Here is a 22,087-nt window from a genome sequence, read left to right on the forward strand (position 1 = left end):
TGTCATTTACAAAGTCATGTCATCATCAGTGAATCACGATCACAACTGCAGGCAACAATTACATAATGTGTTATAGAATGCATGTACACACACTCACTGTAATGAGCTGCATGAAGCAGGGACACCCTTTTTATACATACATCTGGGCTAAATAAGAAAAGCAGATGTTTGAAGCAGATAAATAAATGAAGTCACCCCCGAATCAAAGATGGCAGTCCTGGCAGTATTTGTTTATCCCGTTCTCCACATGTGGGGCCCAGAAGAAATGACCGTCTGCCCTCCATCAGCAGAGGCCATCTGTGTGTGTGTGTGTGTGTGTGTGTGTGTCTGTCTGTCTGTGTGTGTATTTGTGTGCATCTGGTAAACCCTACGGTATGGGGACATGTGCTTGCGTGTGTTTGGATCAGGTCTGGCCTACATTGTGGGGATAGCCAACAATACCCATTTACATATTACATTAATTTAGGCTGTAAAGGGGATACAATAAGGTCAATGAAAACAGACATGAGAGGAGAGACAGACTATAAATGAGACATTAAATCTTCCAACAAAAACTATACAGGCCTAGTCTGAAAACTATTAAGCACAGTTTACTCGTGCTTAATACTAAGACCTGTGTACTTCTCACTAAACAGGAATGTAAAGCTGCTAAGGGAATATTGACGGTAGGGAGTTTCATAGAAGACATGTGAAGCCATTGTGCAACTGGAATCAGTGCTCCAAATTTCACAATTTCCTTATTATCTCAAACTAAACTAACAAAATTACCAGACTCTGTTCAAGAGGCCATTTGCGTAAATCTTCCATTCTCTTTAGGACAACCAACCAACACACTTAAAAACCTCTGCATACAAAAAATACATTCAACACCTTGATTTGAAGATTTACATACACAAGTACTCTGTATCCCTTACATGCGTGCTTTTAGATGACACTGTATGATCTCATGACTATGGCAGTCGACAGTCTAAACTTGTACTAACAAGTTTCACAGTGCACCCCTTCAAACATCAGCATACTTAGAGAAAACTGAGGGGGGGGGCAGGTTGGGTGCAGAGAAATCTTCAGTGTTTGGTGATTTCTACAGAATATTGGAAATACATGTTTTTATGAGTCACATTGTATCTGTGGGCTTTCCTGGTTTTGTTGTATTCAAACGTGTGGTCATCCCCATAGCAACGGATTCTGTTTTCACTTCCTGTTTAAGGTGATGCCATGGTGCTGTATGCCAGCTCATCAAATTTCCCTGTCTTCAAGAGAAAATGGATAGATGGTCACGCCCTCAAAGAAGTTTAAATATAGAATGTTTTATTTTGGTAACTTAAAATCTCAAGACACATGGACTTTTGAGCATTTGTACACTCACTCCCCTACAAAAATGCTTTCACAATGGTTGACATTGATTTTTAGAGTTAATGTTTGATCTCATATGCCTGGAAATCAAAGATTTTGTCGGATATTTAAAGTCAGAATCAGCCAAAATGCAGACTTTGAGTCTCTGAGTTGTATCTTTCTCAAAGCTCAGACTGACCCTGTCTCAGCAAAAACGCATTCAACAAGTGTTTTAAAAGTGTTTTGGACCTTGAATCCTTGAAACGGAGATAACCTTATCTCAAACATATGAAGACAATACACCAATGCTCTACAGGATTTAGTTAATGGAGTGTTATACAATATTCTTTTCATATAAAATTATGCATAAAATTATATGTTTAGTATATATTATATTGAAACTAAAGTGGACTTTTATTTTTTTCTGACAACATATTATATTTAAAGATATAATGACTAATACCCAAACCATTTTTAATACCATTTCATTCCCTTTTCTGAAAAATTGAAATAGTTTGTAATTCCTCTTTAATTTTTAACATTTTGAGCACATCATACTGAAGTTACACCATGGATCTGCCCACCTGACAGTGCAGACACAAAAATCACACTTCAACCCATTGAAATGCATGCATTCACACAAGCACTGTTGCATAACTGTACATGCAAACTGCGCAGAACTTGTGCGAAGCCAAATCGCAATGGCATGTGAAAACCCATTCTCGTGTTCTTTTGAGTAATCACTTGAGCCTTGCGCAAAGTCAGCCCGTGCATCTCTTCAATACTGATGTGTGAAGGATTTGGGTGTGGTGAACAAAGCCCAGCACCCAGTTTGTGGTTCTGTGACAAGAATACAAGACCCTTATAGTATGTGGGAGATAACCATAGCTAAAGATACTCATCATAACAAGACAAGTGGTGAAATGTGTGGGTGGAAAATATGTAGACCAGCGTTGGATGTAACTAGTTACTAAGTAATTCATTACTGTTATGTATTACTTTTCCCTTGAAAATGTAAAGTGAGGTATTAATTTAATTTATCTAAATACTGTGTTATATATTCAATTGTGGAAATGACATCAAAAGTATAAGTCTAACTTTAAAATGAATGCTTTAATGTATCCTTCTCACATTTGAATACCTTGATCAGTTAATAAGAATAATTTATGTAGATATCTATTATTTATTTGAATGAATGAAATAAGGCGTGTCATGTCTATCCTTGAATCAATTCTTATCAAGGTTGATATAGGATATGGAAAGTAATTAGTAATAAGTAATTAAATACTTTTTGGAGAGAGTAATTTGTACAATAATCTAATTACACTATTAAATATGTAATTACTAACTAGTAATTAATTACCTTTTCATAATAACTTACCCAACTCTGCATACAAGCTACAGTTTCATTGGTTTGAAAGATGGAGTGGGATCTTGTATTTTATTGTTATACAGTGAATTCTTGGAGTGTCTCCAGGATGTGGGAGTAGACTAATTTAGACTGACTTTAAAACAGGTGTTATGAGATAAAATAAATAATTGCGTAAGAATTTAGCCTGACCTGTGCACAACCCCATCTAAGGTAAGAATGCTTGCCTGCCCCAGTTAGTTGAGGAAATGCAGAAGGGAACATGTTAAGGAGAATAGTTAAGTTTGTTTATACTGCTTTGGCTTCAGCTTTTGACAGACTGAATGTTTCCTTATATTGTAAGTTAAATATGTGTTAAGGGCTGAAATGAAAACTCAGTTTAATAGATCTCTTGATCTCTCATACATAATGGCACACTGTAAAGTAAAGGCTATAGCCTATGCATCCAATGGTGCCTACTACATCCCACCAAATGATAGGGCAGTAACAAGATTTTTGTATGACATTAACTAACAGCAAACATTTGTGTTTCTATGGCTTGCAATGACCAGCCCCAGCATTTGGTCCTCATTATCCACAGTTCAGAGATATGAGGTCATCCCCTCCAAAAATGAAGAGGGTTGAGAGAGGGAATTTCGATACCACATCAGGGCTTTATGGTCACAATGCAACAGCGCTTTCCTTTGGAAGAGAGTGGAAGGGTTATCTTTAAATGTTGTATAGGTCTTTGTCGCCCTCTTGTGCATTTGAAGGAGATTAATCGTCCGGGATTTGGGTGTTTCCTGCATGTGGACATGTGTTTCCTTTAAACTTTTTTGCAAAACTATATATTTTTTGCTAAGCCTTTATTCATAGCAAGCGTTTTGTGCATTTTGTTTATGTATTTTGTTTTCCTTTTTTGCATTATTAATTAATAGGCCTATTCACAGAAGCATTCAATCGAAGCATTCAAACACAATTCATTCATTTGGTTTATAATTTTACTCTTTATTAAGAATATGATAGTATAAATATAATAGTTTTAATAAAACATTTTAAATTCAATCTGTATTTTAAGATCGAAAGTCTGTGTATGGAAAAAGAGTCCAAATTAAACCCACACACAAAAAGTATTTTTTAAGGATAGTAAGAAGGCAACATGAAGGCAAGCAAAGCAACATCTCAATAGTGGAATTATTTTGTCATTATTCGCGTGTCATACTGCATATTACAAACAAATACGTCTGTACTCATTTGGACTACAAGTCTCAGCCGTGTAAGGGAGCTAAAAACTACACTTCAGTCTTTAGCGTTAAGCTCCAGAGAGAGACAGACTACAATCTGTAAACTCATATACGAATATGAATTAATTTATAAATGACTTTATGAAATGTTGTTAAACATGTTATTACAGCAGAAATAATAAAATATTATATCAAACATGCATATGGCGACCGGATGTAGTCACACTCGTTGCGTTATTACGCAGCGGAAATGCATTTTTCTTCCTTTCCTCCATTAGGTGAGTGCGTGGTGAAAGCGCGCTGCTTCGCTCTCTACTTATTGCTCGAAAAACACAATGTTTGCTCATTTATATACACGTATATCACCATTTGAAAGTATGTTTTATTGTGTATATTACAGATCGCAACCATGGGCCGCCGTCCAGCCCGTTGGTAAGTTGTGAATTTGACGTTTGAAAAACTGACCATAGTTAAAATGGCAGGGCCCGCTAACCATGTGTGCGACAGTGTACGTTACTGGTAATCCTCGAGTATCGAGTCATTCTCAATACAAACTCCTGTAAAACACAATTTAGTTATTTACTTTTATTTGACATGAATTTTACAACATGCTTAAATAAAATGTGTGTGGAACAAACTAGCGTCCAAGTCAACGGTGACGTTAAAACGTTGACGGCATTACGCTTCTTATTTCTAATTATATGTTCCCTACAATAATCGTATATTTCCACTGACATAATGGTTTACCATCATTATTATTGTGATAAATTTGAGTCTTACCGAATGTCAATCATCTCTTGCAGCTACAGATACTGTAAGAACAAGCCTTACCCCAAGTCCCGTTTCTGTCGAGGTGTTCCCGGTAAGTAGTCAAGTTAAATGAATATGGAGACATCGATTTGAATATTTGTTTTACTGCAGTTTATTAAGCCGACCAGTCTTGTTTTCTGTACTTCTCTGGTGTGCAAAGGCTGCAGACAGTAATTCTTTGGTTGTGTATGAGCCTGGCTGGGAGGTGCTGGGCCCTTTAAGGGACCATGGAGACAGATCTCATTGTGAAAATCGTTACAAAGTTAAATTTGTTGATACTGGGATTGTATTGGACATAATTAAGTATATGTAGTTAAGACTAGTTGTAATGTGACCATTCTCAAAGGAATTTTTTACAAATTTGTTTAGATTTAAGTGTGCCTCTTCTAAACAGATCCCAAGATCAGGATCTTCGACTTGGGCAGGAAGAAGGCTAAGGTGGATGAGTTCCCAATGTGCGGTCACATGGTGTCTGATGAATATGAGCAGCTGTCCAGTGAAGGTAAGAAGGGTTTTTTATACTCTAAATTATCAGTTTTTCTGAGCACAGTGTTAAAAAATGAAGACTGCAATGTGTAGATATTCCATACAATTTTCTGATACATTTACATATTTCTTCAATTGAATTTTTCCTCTAGCTCTTGAGGCTGCCCGTATCTGTGCTAACAAGTACATGGTGAAGACCTGCGGTAAGGATGGATTTCACATCCGTGTGCGCCTGCACCCCTTCCATGTTATCCGCATCAACAAAATGTTATCCTGTGCTGGAGCTGATAGGTGAGCACGTGTTCTTGTCTGTGATGTTTACCTGCAGTTTATTAAGCCGACCAGTTATGTTGTCTATACTACTCTGGTGTGCAAAGGCTGCAGACAGTAATTCATTGGTTGTGTATGAGCCTGGCTGGGAAGTGCTTGGCCCTTTAAGGGACCATTGAGACAGATCTTGCAGCTTTTTTAAAAAAATAAAGTTTTTTTGTCAATTAACATGTGGTCATTTCTTCAGGCTCCAGACTGGAATGCGTGGTGCCTTCGGAAAGCCCCAGGGCACAGTGGCTCGTGTGCGTATCGGACAGGTGATCATGTCTGTGCGCACAAAGCCCCAGAACAAGGAACATGTCATCGAGGCTCTGAGGAGAGCCAAGTTCAAGTTCCCTGGCCGTCAGAAAGTATGTAACATGTCAGTATTTGTTTTCAAAAATATCAAAGCACGGCCGTCTTACTTAAGCTTGATGTACCTCCCTATTAGATCCACATCTCCAAGAAATATGGATTCACAAAGTTCAATGCCACGGAGTTTGAAGACATGCTGGCAGAGAAGCGTGTGATTCCTGATGGTTGTGGGGTGAAGTACATCCCCAGCCATGGACCTCTGAGCCGCTGGAAGGCAGTCCACTCCAAATAAGGACCACATCCATATGTGAACCACGGCTCCAGTGATCTCAAATAAAGTCCATTTGTCTGATTTACTTTCTTGGTGTTTTTAATTGTCTTTCGAAGCATAACAAGTGTCTGTGGCTGAAAGAATAGCTTGTTTAATTGTATAGAAATATAAATGTATCCATGAAAACTATAAACTGGATTTTACTAGTCATTTTCAAAACAAGGGTAATTGGAAAGGGGCTGAAGTATAAGTGCTGGATTTGAAAAAGATGTCTATACTTATGGGTTGATTGCAAGCTTATAAAAGAGACGACAGCAACTGTTGTACCTCCTTTTTTAGTAAGCTGAGATTTACTTTTTCCCCAAACAAGAGTGGTACCACAGACTAAGGTTGCTGCTTCATTTTTGAGATTCTGTCGAAAGGTTTTCTTGTATTTTTAGCATGCGTTTTGTCTACTCTATGGTGCCCTAATCATTCTCATTCCTCCAGCCGAAATGTTGCTTGTCATAACTTGTTAACTAGATATCAACATAGACATTGTGTTGTGCGGTTAATATCAAACGTTGCCTTCAGCGGAAAGTGCTGAACTACAGTCTTATCAAACCACAAGGTTCCTGCTTTTGTCACATGTCTCTAGATACGTATTTCAGTTTTATGAAATTGTGCAAACAATTCAAACATTGTGGACATGTGCTATTTGAAAAGCTCATCAGGTTCAGTTTGATATAATTTGATTTAGACAACAGAGGTGATTAAATAAGTCATCAGGGTATTGCTGGTGATATAGCTCAACGTTATTTCATATGGATTGGATCCTATTATTTTTTAAATGTTACAAATTTTCTTGCCCTGCATAAAATATGAATACATAAATTTCATATAAAAGATGAAGGATAAAACAAACATAAACTTACAAAAGTTTATTACAAAAAAATACATTTCTGTCTGAAGTTGTCATAATGTAGCCACTTGCAATATAAAGGAAAAAGCAAATACACTATATTAATTAAATGTGATGCATACTTCAGACACAAGAAAATGAAATGTTCAATGATTGTCATAATTTCCAGACTATGAACCTTGGGCCTTGTTGATGTAGTCACAACCACTATCCATGACATTCTTTAAATGCAGCTGTGGCCCGCTTCAAGTTCAAATCCAACAACAGGTCTGTAACAGCAACTTATAGTCTTTGCTTAACCTAGATGAGATGAATTCTAATTTTCAGACTTATTTCCACTCATTGCAGTAGCAGTAAGACGTTGAGAACAAATGCTGTGGGCAGAAGACATGATGCTTTGCTGTTTCTTAAGTGAAATCCAGACTTTGCGGTCTTCAGGGTGACTTCAATGGGGTAGTGATCACTCACTTCAAGAGCCTGAGAGACAATCGACATGTTCAGTTTTGTGACTGTGACTAAAGCAAAAAACAGCAAAAGCTACAGTTCTAGTTTAGGCTTAACTTTTGGTTACCGAGTGAAGTTGGCCTGCCTGTTAAAAGCTACTGATTTTTCAAAGGACTCTTTTGTTTAAAAAGAGAACATGCTGCTATGCACCACAATATAAAATAGTTAAAAAAAATTTTTTTACCTGAGCCTCTGTAAGACGGTATTCTTTGGAAAACTTGAATGGTTGTGCTGAAAATGGCTCAATTGTTTTCAAAAATGCCTCTCCATACACAACAAATCTGTGGATTCAGCCATAAGTATTTTGATTTAGAAATACATTTAACAAATATTTCTTCATTTGTGAATTGCTTTAGATAGAAGTCCCTGCTAAATGACAAAAATGTTAAAATATATTAAATTGAATGTTCATTTGCATTTTCAATTCGATAATAATATATTTTTCTGTTGTTACTATACCTGTCATATGCACAATCAGTCGACTCTTTTACTGTAGTGTCCACATCATCTTTAATCAGCCAGATAAAAGACGAGTCTGAGAAGAGTCTGATGTTCTTACGGTTCTTCTTAGCCACGTATCCACAAGCTGCATTGAAGTCCCCAAGAAACATGATGTTCTATCAAGAGCAGAAGGTTATAAAAGCTGGATTTAGATGTTAAATACTGTTAAATGGCATTTGCAAATAGGCAAATTCGCCAGCACACCTTGACTTTCCATCGCTTTTGAATATCCTCAAAAACATCATACAGCTCATCAATCTCTTTGGTGGCATTTGATGGAGTGGTGTGCTGAGGGATCAGAACAATCTCCTTGGCCACTGTTAACAGAGACATCATGAGATCCGACAGACTAAACTGAGATGTCTGCAATGTTCTGCATAGGATCAGATTCAATGGCTACGTTTCTATTTGTACCTGTTTCGGGGGCTTGAAAATGTACCACAAAGGGTTCTCTGGAGAAAGCATCTTCATCTCCTATCTGTGAATCTGGATACTGATATTGATTTTTTAGCTTGGCTGTGCTTTTCCTGTGTGAGGAATACATTACTTTGTACAGTTTGAAATTCACAAAACAAGACTGATGTGTTTATATAAATAAATATTTAAGTAACATCTGTCACATTAATATTTATTATTATCACCCCACTCCATTCACATATTGTCATAATGCATACTTAGTACTTAAATACCTGTAAATAAAAACATACTGCTCCTGATAGGTTTTTGTTCTCCCGAGACGGACACTTGCGACGTAGTCATACTCAATATTCCTGTCAAGTCTAAAAACATGACATGTAAACTGACTCATCTCTTAAATCTGATGTTACATTAAATCTGATGGGATTTTCAGTATTTGCATAATGTTCACCTGTTGACAGCAGCAAGCAAGCGTGGGATAGCTTTATTTTTCTGATCTCTGACTTCCTGGAGCAAGCATATGTCACAACGAGCTACAATCTGCACAAAATAAATGTTAAAAGATTCATTCTTTTTAGTTTTTAAGAAAGTAAAATACTAAATGTGTGCCCTTACCCGTGCTAAAGAAAGCATGATTTGGGAATTGGCTGATTTAGCATCTCCAAAACTCTTGACATTGAAGGCACATATTCTGAAACCACAGCAGCTCAGCGGACCAGACAGAATTGATATGGAGAGAAGCAGAAGTCTGAGATCTGTTGTCATTCTGAGGCTGAATAGTGAAAGGCTGAAAGATGTATGGGTTTAGAGCTTCATGAATCTTTGAGACAACTCGGGCGATTTGTGTAGAAACCTACAGACACATCAGGTGACATGAAAAATTTCAATAGAAACCACATGTCAGTGTTAGTACAGTTTCATGCGCAAAAGTGATCTGAAAAATATCAAAGTGAGACTTATTGGGTAACCACACTGGGTTTGTGCCGCTGAATGAACAACTTCTCATTTTTAAAGAATCTAATTTTTGCGCTTTTGATTTTATTTTACAATCTACCTTCACATTTGTGTCCCAAACGTTTTAACGTCTTTAGCTTAGTTGAATAAAAAAAAAAAATCGTTAGACACAACCTTGATCAACAAAACAGTTAATCTTGTTTTGATCAAAGCTTAGCTGCTTTTCAGTATTTCATGTGTAACTTTAATAAGATCTGATCAATAAAAAACAATTATCACCAAATGATAAGAAGATCTAACCTCAGCAATCAACATTAAGTGTGACCCTGGACAATATGGTCTTATGGGTCAATTTTTCGGAATTGAGATTCTATTGATATATGAGTTGTTAGAATATGACAATATCTGGCTGAAATACTACCATTTAAAACTCTAAGAGTGCAAAAAAAAACATTGTTATAACAATATTGAGAAAATCGCCTTTGAAGTTGTTAATAAGAAGCACTGTGCAGGCAATTCACTCACAAAAATAAAGTTTTTATATATTCAAGGTAGGAAATTTACAAAATATCTTCATGGAATTACCTTTACTTAATGTACTAATGATTTTTGGCATTAAAGAAAAATCGATCATTTTGACCCATACAATGTATTTTTGTCTTTTAATAAAAATGTTCCCGTGCTACTTAAGACTGGTTTTGTGAACTTATGTGAAGTAAATAGCATGTTATTCAGACATAATCAGTATGTAACGTTAGGTAGAAACAGAGTTTGTAAGAGTTAGAGATTGTTACATTTCCCTTTTTTCCAGAAAGAACTTCACCATGTTTAACATTTGTTTTTACAGTGGCTAAACTGTAGGCAACCCGGTACTCAGTATACAGCAGGCTGACACAATCTGTCAGATACTAAACATACTAAACAGAATAGATTTACTTACTTCATTGAAATGTGTTGAGTTAAACTTCAAACAACGACCTCCGTTTTCTTCTTGTTACCGACTCAGAGGAGTTACCCTCTGTGTCGTACTTTTCATGAAAATATACGACACGCCCTCTGCTGTGCAATAATGTGAGAAAAGGCGGAGCTTATTTTCCAAACGTACGAAAAACAGGCATTCTTATGCAAAATAATGGAATAATACAGAGAATCAAATCTTTGCACGGCACCATCTATCAGGTTTTTCTAGTTCAAGACAGGTTTAAGTAAACAACGCCCAGAAGTCTGCAAGTCTGCAACAAGGACTAAAAGTGTGTATATGGGTCAATGACAAATAAGAAAATGTCAGGTGGTGCGACCATATATTACTTTAAAATAATATACATTTAATGTATTAAGCACTGAGTATTTTTCCCCTCCTATATAAGAAATTTAACATAAAATCATGCCAAAATATTTTATTAAGAATTTTATTGAGAAAATAAACATTTATTTCTCAGTTTTGTTCTCTGTTTGTATGTTCGGACGGTCGCACCACCTGACATTTTTGGTCTTTCAAACACCAAAACTCAAAAAATCTATTGAATTTCAACAAAATGAAAAGGGTTTCTTATAAAGGACATATTGTAGATCCATTTGATATATGACATGTATTTATTCAAATTCTTTTTAGGAAAATAATGAATTTGGACACAAAACACGTCATTGACCCTTATACAGAAATACTGGAGTTTTACCTTTTAGTTTGAACTCATTGACTAGTAGTTTTAACAGCATTTTAAAGTAAAAATAAATAAACTATAGGCTATAGGCCAACCATAACTAGCCTTCATAAAAAATCTTACCACTATTTATTCTTATAAATATAAAAAAAAATGTTGTAATTGCGTTCAATCTTTTTCATTTATTTATTAATTTCGGTCCTCACCGACAACTTTATACAATTAATATAATAATAATGTTCTGTCTTAATAGTGAATCGTTCAGATGTGGTCAAAGACAAATTTTGTATCGATGTCACTTCACACACAAAAAAAGGAGAGAATTGATTCTGAATAAAAATTCCGTTTCTGCAGGAAATATTATACAGACATTGAGATATTAAGTGCAGTAAACGTGTTTATTTTTGAATTGTTCAAAATATATTAATGATCTGTAGCTACACGTGATATTTGTTTTGTTTCAAAATATACCAAACATGAAATGCTTGTAACATACCAACAATTTAACATGATATCACATTTGTTAATATCCTTATCTAAATTTACATTTTATATCTAGCGCTATACGCGCTTTATTTCCATCGATTACGTCATCGTCTATTCACTAAAAAGTTAAGTTTGTGACGTTCGTCATTGCTAATCTAACCTGGAACGCGGCTGGATTTTCCACAACTTTTTTGTTTCTTAGCTACAGAATTTAGCTATTGCAAGCAGTTCGTGTTTGAGAAAATCGCATGTCAAGCTCTCCATTTAGCCTAGCTGGTTTAAGATAGTAAATATCTCCACTTGCAGGGTATTCATGGTTTCAACCGGCTTTTGTTTATAACATCCCTATTTAGCCTTTGATTTGATCTGTTGATCTCTGTGATGAATGGAGCACCTTGAGGTGAGATGATAACATAGGTGTCAACGGCTGCTTCATTCATCAGCAGTTTACGACGAATGAATGCTCTTTCTATGAAGATGAGTTGCATCTCTTCACCCAAATACGCACTAACTGAGATGAGATAAATAGGCCTTCTTGAAGATGACTTTCATATGTGGGCTTTCAAGTTAGGGTATTGTGTGTGAACTGAGCGGTCCTTGTGTTTTTCACTCAGACATGGGCGTAAATCCCGGGGGGGTCGGAGGGGACATGTCCCCCTCTATCCTAGGGTTGTCCCCCCCCTCGATAAATTAAATTAGCTATTGTCATAAATATATTTGTGTTTATCTAATCTTATTTAGTTATAAGTAGAAAGTAAAAAAGCAAAAATGCGTTTTATATTCAGAAACTGTTGAGTTCCCCCTCCCCTGCCTCTCACAATGGTTTGGCCCAATGCTGCTCTCCACGTTCATGTCACCTGCGCATTGCGCAACACATTCAATCAGGTATGCGGGCTCAGTTCATTAGTGGTTGTTGAACTCCAGTAAGAAGTCTATTTTATTCACTCTAAATGAAGTGATTCTCTTTAATGTAGTTGATGCTGATTCATTAATAAATAAGTTATTTAAAAAAAAGTGTAATTTTGAATGTATTATTTGTGTCCCCTTCAAAAATTGCTCTTGAGAAATTTTATATGTATTGTCCCCCCCTACTGTTAAATGAGATTTGCGCCCATGCACTCAGATCACTTTCAGCGTCATTGGTATCATCGTGTTCCCTTCAGAAGCTCCGGCTTCATATGTTTACGAATTAACCATGACATGCACCCACCCATTGGCAAAGCAGGAACTGTCATTGGGATTTCTCCAGTGCAGCTTTTCATGGGCCGTTACAGTGTGTCCTATCGAATCGGGGAGGATGGATCCACTTGCGTTCTCCTTAGGTCACTGCACCAGCCTAAAATTGCCACCTCAGCAAATATATCAGCCAGCTGCTGTGAGAAACTGAAAACCAGGCCCTCTTTTTCAGTGGGACTCAACATATATACTTGTACTGAGATTCACACTTTAATGTGAAGGAAAGTGAGCTTGTTGAATAGTGAATATATTACTCGTATTTCTGATGTAGCAGAGTGTTGATGACACGTAATATTGTCAAGTAATATGTTTCCCATTCTGTTTTTGTGAAATGTTATGCATGAGTTACAATCGTCCAATTAAAAATAAATTATTATGCATAAAATTCTATCAAAATTAAACATATATTAGAAACATAATTTATTGAATATTTAAAATTATATTTAAAAAACACTAAAGGTAAATTAATTAAAATTGTACTTTTAATGTTTTCAATTTTCGGTCATGTCACGTACCACCAGGGGGCGCTGTAATAGACTATTAGAATAGATGCAGATCACATTTGATATTGAAGTCCCGTCACGATGAAATGAAAGCTTGTCAACTCCTCGTGCACAGAATCACTCACATCTGTTGAGACGGTCACGCGCGCCTTCATGCATATCCTATCGAAAGCCAACAGTATCACAATTCGCGTGCTTTGGATCGCCGTATTTAATAAAAAAAAAAAATTCTAAATGTCTCAATTGCTCACGACACCGTCCAGACAGCCTCGCCAACAGCCTTTCAATAATCACCTTAACGCACATCACCTGCCCACTTACATTTCATTAGCACCCGACCATGAGGACGCTCACATTATCTACATATTTCCCATTACCTCCGTGAAAAGATTGACGCTATACCGTATGTGGAACTGTCTTTCAGCCGAGTATTTAGATATAATTAATTTTACTCGACAAAGCATATGAAACAATATCATTGAAGCTGATTATTGAAAGGCTGTTGGCGAGGCTGTCTGGACGGTGTCGGGATCGATTGAGAAATTTAGAATATACTGTAAGTTTGTTGTGGAAAATGAGCTCTTATTCCTATCTTTCTTTATGTATTAACCACGAAATAAATGCTAAAATATCAATAAAAAATCTCTGTGACACAGATAAACATAACAAGACAAACTACATAAATTCCGCTACTGGTCTAAGCAGGACTCGAACTTCTCAAAGACACAGCATGCAGTTGCAAGCCAACCGAGCTGACCTCTAAACAAGCAATGCTTAAATTGTTAGTTGCATAGGCATAGTGAGAATTCTGTAATCACCCTCTTTACTTTTCAAACCTGTTTGACTGTATAATGTGTAAACCGTATAAACACAAAAGAAGATATTTGAAAGAAAGTTAGTAACAGAAAACCGTTCGTCCACATTGACTTTTCTTCATACAATAGAAGTCAATCGGGACCATTGGTAAATGATGACATACATTTCATTTTGGGGGGGAACTACGGTACCTTTAATCCTGACTTGACTTAATTTGACATAATACACATTTTACACATAGCTAACTGGAATATACTGCATTAGTAATGTGATTTTCTTTCAGCAGGTTTTGTTTTATTTCTTTCCATTTTTGTTTTTCCACAAGGTTAAAATGGATGTGGATTTGAGATTACACGGGCCTCCGATTTGCCGTAGAGTGCGCAGACCCAGCAGAGGAGGGGCTATGTATATTAGCTAATACGTTTGCATTTTGAGTGACGTGTGACGTTAACTTAACGTCGATCGGCGCCCTGGCGCAACTTAAACTTGTGGCGGCGTATGACGTTAATTTAGCACCAGACGGCGCTTATTTAACGCCTGGCGGCGTTAAGAAATCGGCGTTTTAATATTAATACAGTGATCCAAAGCACGCGAATTGTGATACTGTTGGCTTTCGATATTATATTGGGACTTTGCCAAAAATATGTCTTCCTCAATAATAATGATTTCCTCTTACTTTTCTCTTATTAGCCTATGTGTAATCTTGACTTTGTGTACAATTTTAAAAAAAAATTCATCAGGTCAAGTAACAGGTTTGGATGGAATTCTTGGAATACATTTGTTATTCCTTGAAGGCTTGAACCAAGTTATGGAAATGAGATCTCGAGATGTCATAACAAGCAGTTCTCCAAAAGTGCTCTGACGTGGAACTAAATGTAACGATGCTTCCTCTGTTAAAGCCATCAGAACTTTCTGAGGGGGTGAAGATATAACAAGTCAAATGATGTTTGTCAGTTAGGTGTTTGACATCAGACTTTTCTTTCACGGTGCTTTGTCATGAATTTTCCATTTAAAGATTATTGTAGGCTCTAGACTTAATCAGAAACAGGACAGAAATCTATTTTTTTGTCTCTCTCTCTCTCTGTCCTCGTCTTCTTCCCCTGATACCAAACAAATTCAGATGCAATGCCAACAAAAGAGCTTTTGGACACATACTGAGATACAAATGACACTGTTTTTCATAGAACTTGACTTCTGTGAATTACTTTTTTGCAAGTATATAATGCTCCATGTCCAAGATTCCTGAGCTAATAATAATTTCCTGTTGAACTGGCCAGCGCCGTTCATTCTTCAATATTTTTGTCACAAAAACATCAGTAGAGAAAAACAAGTTAGTTGTTGTTGGCAGGTAACGCTTAATTAACAGACAAAAAATGTATCTATTTCTTTTAGTATGCGATGAACTTTAACAGCACACAGTGGGTTAAGACCAATTTCATGACTTGTTTTTCAGTGGTTCAGTCCAAAGAAGCGCTTTAAAGGTCTCAGATTCTCAGCACTTGCACACTGCACTGCCTCTCTCGCCACTTCACACTGTGGTCAAGGGCAACAACTATTTCTCCTCTCAAGATGTCGAATCTGAGGATCCTGCTCATTTTCTTTACTGTACCATGGATGTTTTGTGGAACGGCAAAAAATGATAAACTGGTGCCTAGAACCAGAGGGATATTGAAAATCATAGATCATGAAGAATTAATCTCAGAGACGAGCCCTTTCATGGAGCAAAGGAAACCAAAGGTATTGTGATCGTGCAGTATCTTACTTATATGGAATTAATTGCAAGTCTCACTTTGGAGATTGATACTATACTTACCATATTAATGTTTTTGTTTTGTGATCGGTTTGTAAAATCCGACTGCCAGGTCATAAATATTGTTCCAAGAAAGGTATGCAATGGAAAACCTGTTAAATCCATAATGGGATTATATCCAAAAGAAAGCAGCATCATCAGTTTATGCAAGTTATCTGAAAAAGTCCTATGAGGTTTTGGTCCAAACGTTTTCGAAAAGAAAAGATGCATTAGAGAAAACTAATGTGATGTCATTTTTCTGCTTACAATTCTGTTATACTGCAGAAAAAGGTCGTTCCTACTCCAGATTATGAAAGTCTAGATAGCACAGTTGACCAGCCGAAAGCCGAAAGTCCAGGAGCAGACAATAAAGATGATAAGGGTATTTCATTTTGCATAAAATCTTTACTTTGTGATTTACTTTTATTCGCAGTCATTTGACCTCATTTAATCCCATTTTCAGAACTTCCAACTTGTTTGACGTGTGTTTGTCTCACTGGATCGGTATACTGCGAGGACGTGTTCCCAGACATGACAACAGTTCCACCTCTTCCAAAGGAAACAACTTACCTCTATGCACGCTTCAACAAAATCACTAAAATAACCGGCAAAGACTTTGGTGATATTGGTGAGGAATGCTAGAAAAGTTGTTTTAGGTGTGGCCACAGAAAATACAACGTGTAATGTTTGGAACTAGAACTGGAATTATTGAAAGCAATCTTTAGTTAAATTTTCCAAAAGACTGAAAAGAAGAAAAAAAACAGCTAAAGTATAAAATTCAACTATAATACTTAATCCTATTTTAGATGAATGTCTAAAGACATCTGATAGCTGTCTGCACACCGATTTCAGTGGAATGTGTGAAAGCTGTGGCGCTATTAAACACTGCTGTGAGCAACAAGGATAGAAAAATAAATGTTAAGATCTCTTAGATTTTTACATTTTCATATTTTCTTTTTAGTGACACTGAGAAGAATCGACCTGTCTGGCAACCTAATCTCAGAAATCGAGGACGGAGCCTTTTCAAAACTCACTCAGCTTGAGGAACTATCACTAGCTGAGAACAAACTGGTGAAGCTGCCAATGTTGCCAGCCAAACTTATGTCTCTCAATGTCAATCACAATCAACTTAAAACAAAGGGAGTAAAGGCAAATGCTTTCAAGGTAACTTAAAAGAAAGATATGTTTTTCGAAAAAAGATTGTTTTGTTTATGACGACTGACAGCCATGTTTGGATTTAGAAACTCAGCAAGTTGGCTTACCTCTACCTTGGAGATAATGAGCTGGAAGCTGTTCCAACCCTGCCTGAAAGCCTACGTGTAGTTCATCTACATGTGTGTTAAGGACTGCTGACTGTAGTCTCAAATTATTTATGCAATACCATATGGTTCTATACTGTACTATTCACTGTGTCCATTTATCTTTTTCAGAACAACAATATAACAACGATCACAGATGAAACTTTCTGCAAAGGAAACAACACGCATTATATCAGGTACAACATGCTGGAGGTTCGATTTGATGGAAACCCACTAATGCTAGCCCAATATCCCAACAGCTTCATCTGTCTGAGGTCTCTACCGATTGGACACTACAAGTGATCTGCTGAGGCACGTTGACATGTTCAATGATGAATATTTTCAATGATCTTTGAGCCATTGCCTAACTGGCAACCACTGTTATGAAGTTGTATTATAGTATACATTTCCAAAAATGTCACAGCTTAATACTGAGTTTTGACTAGTAATTTTTGGTGCATTTAGAGCATTTTACAGTTGTGCAAGAAAGCTATATAGGCTATGAAAACAGTTTGCTTGACTTTTGTAAAGTGTAATCATTTTGTTATATTAAAGTATTACTACAATGTGCAGAGAATGTCTGCAATAGTACCGCATGACAGAAAATGTCTACCAATCTTCAAAGAGTGTTACTGAAATCCTTGGTGGTAAATAAATACACATGGATCATCTGTCTTGTCTATAATCTATTTTCTATACTTTTTTGGTAACTTTATCATATACCAAACAAAGCATATAATTAAGACTTTAAAAGTATAGGTTCTGCACAAATTTTAAGTAAGCATTTCTGTATTTTCCATTTCTGAAGATTAAGCTGTATTATTTATAAATAACAGGCATGTTTATTCTGCCTGTATCCTCCATTTATTTACACAAAAGTACACATTCAGTCTTTAGATGATATGTTTTTGATTCCGTCTCTTCATATTGAGCTCATGTGGTCCTTCCATTGTGTTCTGAAGTTAAAGATTCTCATTTGGCTTCAGATTCACTGAGAACTATTAAGCCCTCCTCAATTTTCTGTTGGTATTCCCTCTCTGATCTCTTTCTTCTGTAGACATCATCTGTAGAGCAAGATAAAAATAATATAAACATCACAAATAATGAATCTTTTATACACATACATTTATTTTAAGTAACATCTCTCTGTATAACGTTACTGTATTTCAAGTGAAGTAGTCCTCTTTAACTTAAATGCATTATGTATTACATCATTGAATTATCCACTCTGTTCACATTATGCAAACAATGTTTTTTTATATTCAACCAAGTAAATTATAGGTCAACAAATAACATTTGTGTTTGGATAAAAAACACAAGCGATTGTTAGTCACAGTAAATATTTGAATGCGCAATGTGAACGCAGAATGAACGCACAAAACGTTTGAATGAGATGGGCGTGAATATTCTCCAAATACTTATATTTTAGTTATTATACTTACAAAATGTTTCTCTTCCTATTCTGACGTTAATCATGATCCACTCCATGACACCCCCGATACAAAAGAACAAGGGCAAAAATCTGTATGTCCCAAATCGTCTTTTCCCCGGTACAAGACTCAATAAATATTTTAGGTTCGGACTTTTTTTAAGCATTTTTACTTCCAAATGTCACGTAGACATGCGCTAACGACAACCTGCCCTGATAAAAATATGATGTTGAATGCTTCAATGTGGGAGATACCCCAGTATAAGAACACCAATGCCCTTCAACACTGACCTAGCGCATAAACAACGCATGTTACTACTGCACACAGTGCACACTTACAAAACAGGAAAAAATGGCGGCGCAAACGTCATCTCCCCTGTGCTCCAATAGGTCCGATCTCGAAGAAGAGGTGTGTTTGATCCAACAGTGCACAACATTCAAGTTAAGGAACACATAACAAAAATGTTTCTCATGATCTTAAAAATCGGTGTGTGTTACAATGTTTAAAAATACCTATGTTGTGCCAACATAATTTCTTTCCTTAAAAAAATAAATTTCTAATATTTTTAAATGGATTACTTGGAATGAATAATGAATAAACGCAGCCAACAAGAGTCCATGGATAGAAATACCTTTAACCTTCCCATGCAGGATGTTGAGACCTCAATCAGCTGGATGAAAATGACATGTATACCATTTGTAAAATTATATAGGCAAAGGGTGACGACTTTGAAGATGATAGAACATAACAGAGTTAAGTTATGTGTGTTACAATTGGTTTATTCCATGGTTTGATGGGATGACTATCATCCTAAAATGTGAAAAATATAAATACAGAATAAATCATCCTTAACTTTTGACATATCTATGCCATGTGCATCCACTCGTCGCTTCCTGCGAAGATGAACACACCTTATATCAAAAAAAGGTGAGAGCAAAATGTACAACTATAGATTTAAATTTCTCATCTGATGACCAGGGCAACTATGGAATAGGGCACAATCCAGATGTCAACTGTAGTGAATGCTTTCTTTGACATTTATGTCCTTTCTTGAGGCTGAAGTGGGGCAAGAAATTGGTTAAATACATTTCCACGTGCAACATGTTGACATTTAATACTTTGACAATTTGTTACAAATGCATGCACATTATTATTAATTTTCAGATGAAAGTAATCTGTGTTAAATAATTTTACTCCCTTTTTATTTACCATCAGTGAACAGTTTGGTCTCAACAGACAGTGAATTTCATTCGAATTAAAAGAGCATTGGAAACAGCAGAAACCACATTCAAATGGCACTATAGCTCACAATGATTTGGTCATTCCTCTACTTTGTAAGCTAGCCGGCAAAATGTCCAGTGGTGCTCCACTGTGTTTTCATTGGCACGCTCACTCATGTGGTGCACTCGTGTATTTCGAATAGTGAATCCCTGTTTAGCGATGTAGTCCATGAGGTGGACCCTTAAAGACACCTCTTGATGGTGGTCACATGGTCCAAAGGTGAAGGACACCTGGCAGTCTCTGGTGTCCATCATGTGTTTGTTCCACTTTGTGAAGTTGTTGGATATTCCCTCGAGTAGCGAGTGGACCCTTGTGGTTATGGTTAGTTGGGTGATGATAACCGCGACAGGGTTCGAGTACTTGGAGAGTTTGCGAGTGCTTGACAACTCCACCACCTGTTCAAAGGTGTCCAGTGGGTACAGTGGCTTTGGGTCATTGAGGCATTGAATTAAAGGCTCAATCTGATAGAAATCAGCTTCTTTACGCAAAAGGTCCAACTCCGTAAAGTCGAGAGGGAGCGTGAGCTCAGACGAGCGTAGGAAGTTTAATATGTAGCGGAAAAGCGTCCCATCCCGGTCGATGAAGTAGTTTCCCTGAGCGTCCCGCGTAGTGGGGAAGTCACCACGGAACATGGCACCCAGCATGGAATCTGGGTAACGCTGAAGCGTGGAGATAGAGGTGGTGTAGAGGTGACCTCCAATATTTAAGGTGACTGGGCGAGTCAACTTTAAAGAAGATGGACAAAAGCAGAGAAAACATTGACTAAGCAAACATTTAATTGAGTTTGTTTTAGGGTACAGTCCTAGCATACCATGGCATACATTCAGGTGGCTCAGCAATAAGCATTGTTTGTGGCCTGGGTTGATTTGTTGTCCTCTTACGTTTGTTGATCATGTATATTATGTTTTAGACGCATTAAAGAATTAAAATAGGCTTATATGACACTTGTGATGAGATAAAAAAAACGAGTGCATTAACTAAAAATATCTAAATCCCTTTTAATGAGTCCTGCCAACATGTAATCGACCTGTTATCTTAAAAACATAATAATGAATCAATATAAACAGTAAAAAATAAACAACGACAGTTAGCTTTATTTATACAGTACATTATTCCATGTACATACCCTATGCCCCCAGTCCCCATTATCCATTTGATGAGGATTGATAGGCAGCTCTGACCCACAGAATTAGTTCGGATATTATATTTGATAAGACCTGCAACGTATACAACGTTAGATACATAATATTTAATACACAAACATGTAACTTCAATGCAAGCAAACACACAAACTGAAACCAAAAATACAAGCAGATCATGAGATGAACAAGACAGAAAAATCTAAAACACAATTCTAGCTCACGGCAGGTGAATCAATACTTTTCAAAATATCCCCTAAAATCACGTTTTCCTGTTTTTCTACCCGATCGTCTAATATTTTAAACATGCTAATGCTGTTCTCTGGAAACCGCTGCTAGCCAGCTAACGTTACCACAAAGCTATAACATATAGCTAACGTTAGCTCCCTCCCGACTATTAATGTAATGGCTATGCTATGAAAAAGGTAGATTGTAAGCAGTCTGGATGTTTGAAACAGTTGCATATTTACCAACGTCCAAAGCTAAGTGTCTGTGTGAAAGGAAAAAAACAGATCGGTCGGGGTTGGAGGATGCTGTACTGCAGACTTATAGCTGGTCAAAGACGAGAGGCTTATTCGACTTGATGCGGCGCCGCAAGATCCGACAGGTGGATGACATCAAAGTACCGCGAGAGCTCTTCGACAGTAAACTTTTTATGGTTTTTGGAATCGCTCTCGCGGTACTTTGACGTCATCCACCTGTCGGATCTTGCTGCACCGCATCACGTCGAACAAGCCTGAGAATACAGCCGCCGACTGCATCACGTGATGTACGCCACAAAACATATACGGCAGTAATGGTTTCAACACATCTGTTTAGGGAACAGCGCAGCTTTGTGTTGATACTTGTGCAAATGTCAAAGTACTCAAAGGAATTGCTAATAAATAATGATTTTATGGAAATAGAGATGCGTTCTACACGTGGGTAATACAAATGTCCCTCCATAAATATCACATTACTATAAATAAAAGTGACATGATACTGCGCAAAAGTTTATGTACTCGTATTTTGTGACATGTTAACCATTCTAACGAGTTTTCTTTTTGTCACATATAC

At 36.8% G+C, this 22,087-nt stretch overlaps 5 protein-coding genes and 2 non-coding genes across 8 annotated transcripts; 4 read left to right on the forward strand and 3 right to left on the reverse strand.

Moving 5' to 3' along the window:
- Positions 1–4,267: 4,267 nt before the first annotated feature.
- Positions 4,268–6,200, forward strand: rpl10 (ribosomal protein L10). The gene is made up of 6 exons (XM_056733132.1): positions 4,268–4,356; positions 4,728–4,786; positions 5,129–5,236; positions 5,373–5,511; positions 5,738–5,900; positions 5,981–6,200. The coding sequence occupies exons 1-6, from the start codon at positions 4,334–4,336 to the stop codon at positions 6,134–6,136; spliced, it is 648 nt and encodes a 215-aa protein (XP_056589110.1). The 5' UTR covers positions 4,268–4,333; the 3' UTR covers positions 6,137–6,200.
- On the forward strand, positions 4,840–4,973 carry LOC130409866 (small nucleolar RNA SNORA70). The gene has a single exon (XR_008904931.1). It is a non-coding gene; the product is annotated as a small nucleolar RNA SNORA70 (small nucleolar RNA).
- LOC130409867 (small nucleolar RNA SNORA70) lies at positions 5,543–5,676 on the forward strand. The gene has a single exon (XR_008904932.1). It is a non-coding gene; the product is annotated as a small nucleolar RNA SNORA70 (small nucleolar RNA).
- Positions 6,201–7,020: 820 nt separating the features above from the next.
- Positions 7,021–10,453, reverse strand: dnase1l1 (deoxyribonuclease I-like 1). 2 transcript variants are annotated; one of them, XM_056733188.1, is made up of 9 exons: positions 10,333–10,453; positions 9,054–9,291; positions 8,890–8,978; positions 8,711–8,800; positions 8,436–8,548; positions 8,226–8,338; positions 7,980–8,137; positions 7,705–7,801; positions 7,021–7,493 (listed from the first exon to the last, which is right to left on the reverse strand). In XM_056733188.1, exons 2-9 carry the CDS (start codon positions 9,201–9,203, stop codon positions 7,356–7,358), a joined length of 948 nt encoding a protein of 315 aa, XP_056589166.1. In that variant the 5' UTR covers positions 9,204–9,291; positions 10,333–10,453; the 3' UTR covers positions 7,021–7,355. The 2 variants fall into 2 exon arrangements, with proteins under 2 accessions (XP_056589166.1, XP_056589165.1); XM_056733187.1 differs by having other exon boundaries at positions 9,054–9,225; positions 10,333–10,433.
- Positions 10,454–15,608: 5,155 nt separating this feature from the next.
- ognb (osteoglycin, paralog b) lies at positions 15,609–17,852 on the forward strand. Its single transcript, XM_056733289.1, has 6 exons — positions 15,609–15,831; positions 16,169–16,265; positions 16,347–16,511; positions 16,845–17,047; positions 17,125–17,217; positions 17,314–17,852. Exons 1-6 carry the CDS (start codon positions 15,664–15,666, stop codon positions 17,482–17,484), a joined length of 897 nt encoding a protein of 298 aa, XP_056589267.1. The 5' UTR covers positions 15,609–15,663; the 3' UTR covers positions 17,485–17,852.
- A 2-nt stretch (positions 17,853–17,854) lies between these two features.
- LOC130409357 (ubiquinol-cytochrome-c reductase complex assembly factor 5) lies at positions 17,855–18,944 on the reverse strand. Its single transcript, XM_056733290.1, has 2 exons — positions 18,624–18,944; positions 17,855–18,245 (listed from the first exon to the last, which is right to left on the reverse strand). The coding sequence occupies exons 1-2, from the start codon at positions 18,775–18,777 to the stop codon at positions 18,154–18,156; spliced, it is 246 nt and encodes an 81-aa protein (XP_056589268.1). The 5' UTR covers positions 18,778–18,944; the 3' UTR covers positions 17,855–18,153.
- An 852-nt stretch (positions 18,945–19,796) lies between these two features.
- On the reverse strand, positions 19,797–21,668 carry kctd6b (potassium channel tetramerization domain containing 6b). The gene is made up of 3 exons (XM_056733412.1): positions 21,502–21,668; positions 21,019–21,109; positions 19,797–20,617 (listed from the first exon to the last, which is right to left on the reverse strand). The coding sequence occupies exons 2-3, from the start codon at positions 21,043–21,045 to the stop codon at positions 19,931–19,933; spliced, it is 714 nt and encodes a 237-aa protein (XP_056589390.1). The 5' UTR covers positions 21,046–21,109; positions 21,502–21,668; the 3' UTR covers positions 19,797–19,930.
- Between the last annotated feature and the right edge of the window lie 419 nt (positions 21,669–22,087).

The sequence above is a fragment of the Triplophysa dalaica genome, chromosome 20 (assembly GCF_015846415.1).
Source record: "Triplophysa dalaica isolate WHDGS20190420 chromosome 20, ASM1584641v1, whole genome shotgun sequence".
Lineage (NCBI taxonomy): Eukaryota > Metazoa > Chordata > Actinopteri > Cypriniformes > Nemacheilidae > Triplophysa > Triplophysa dalaica.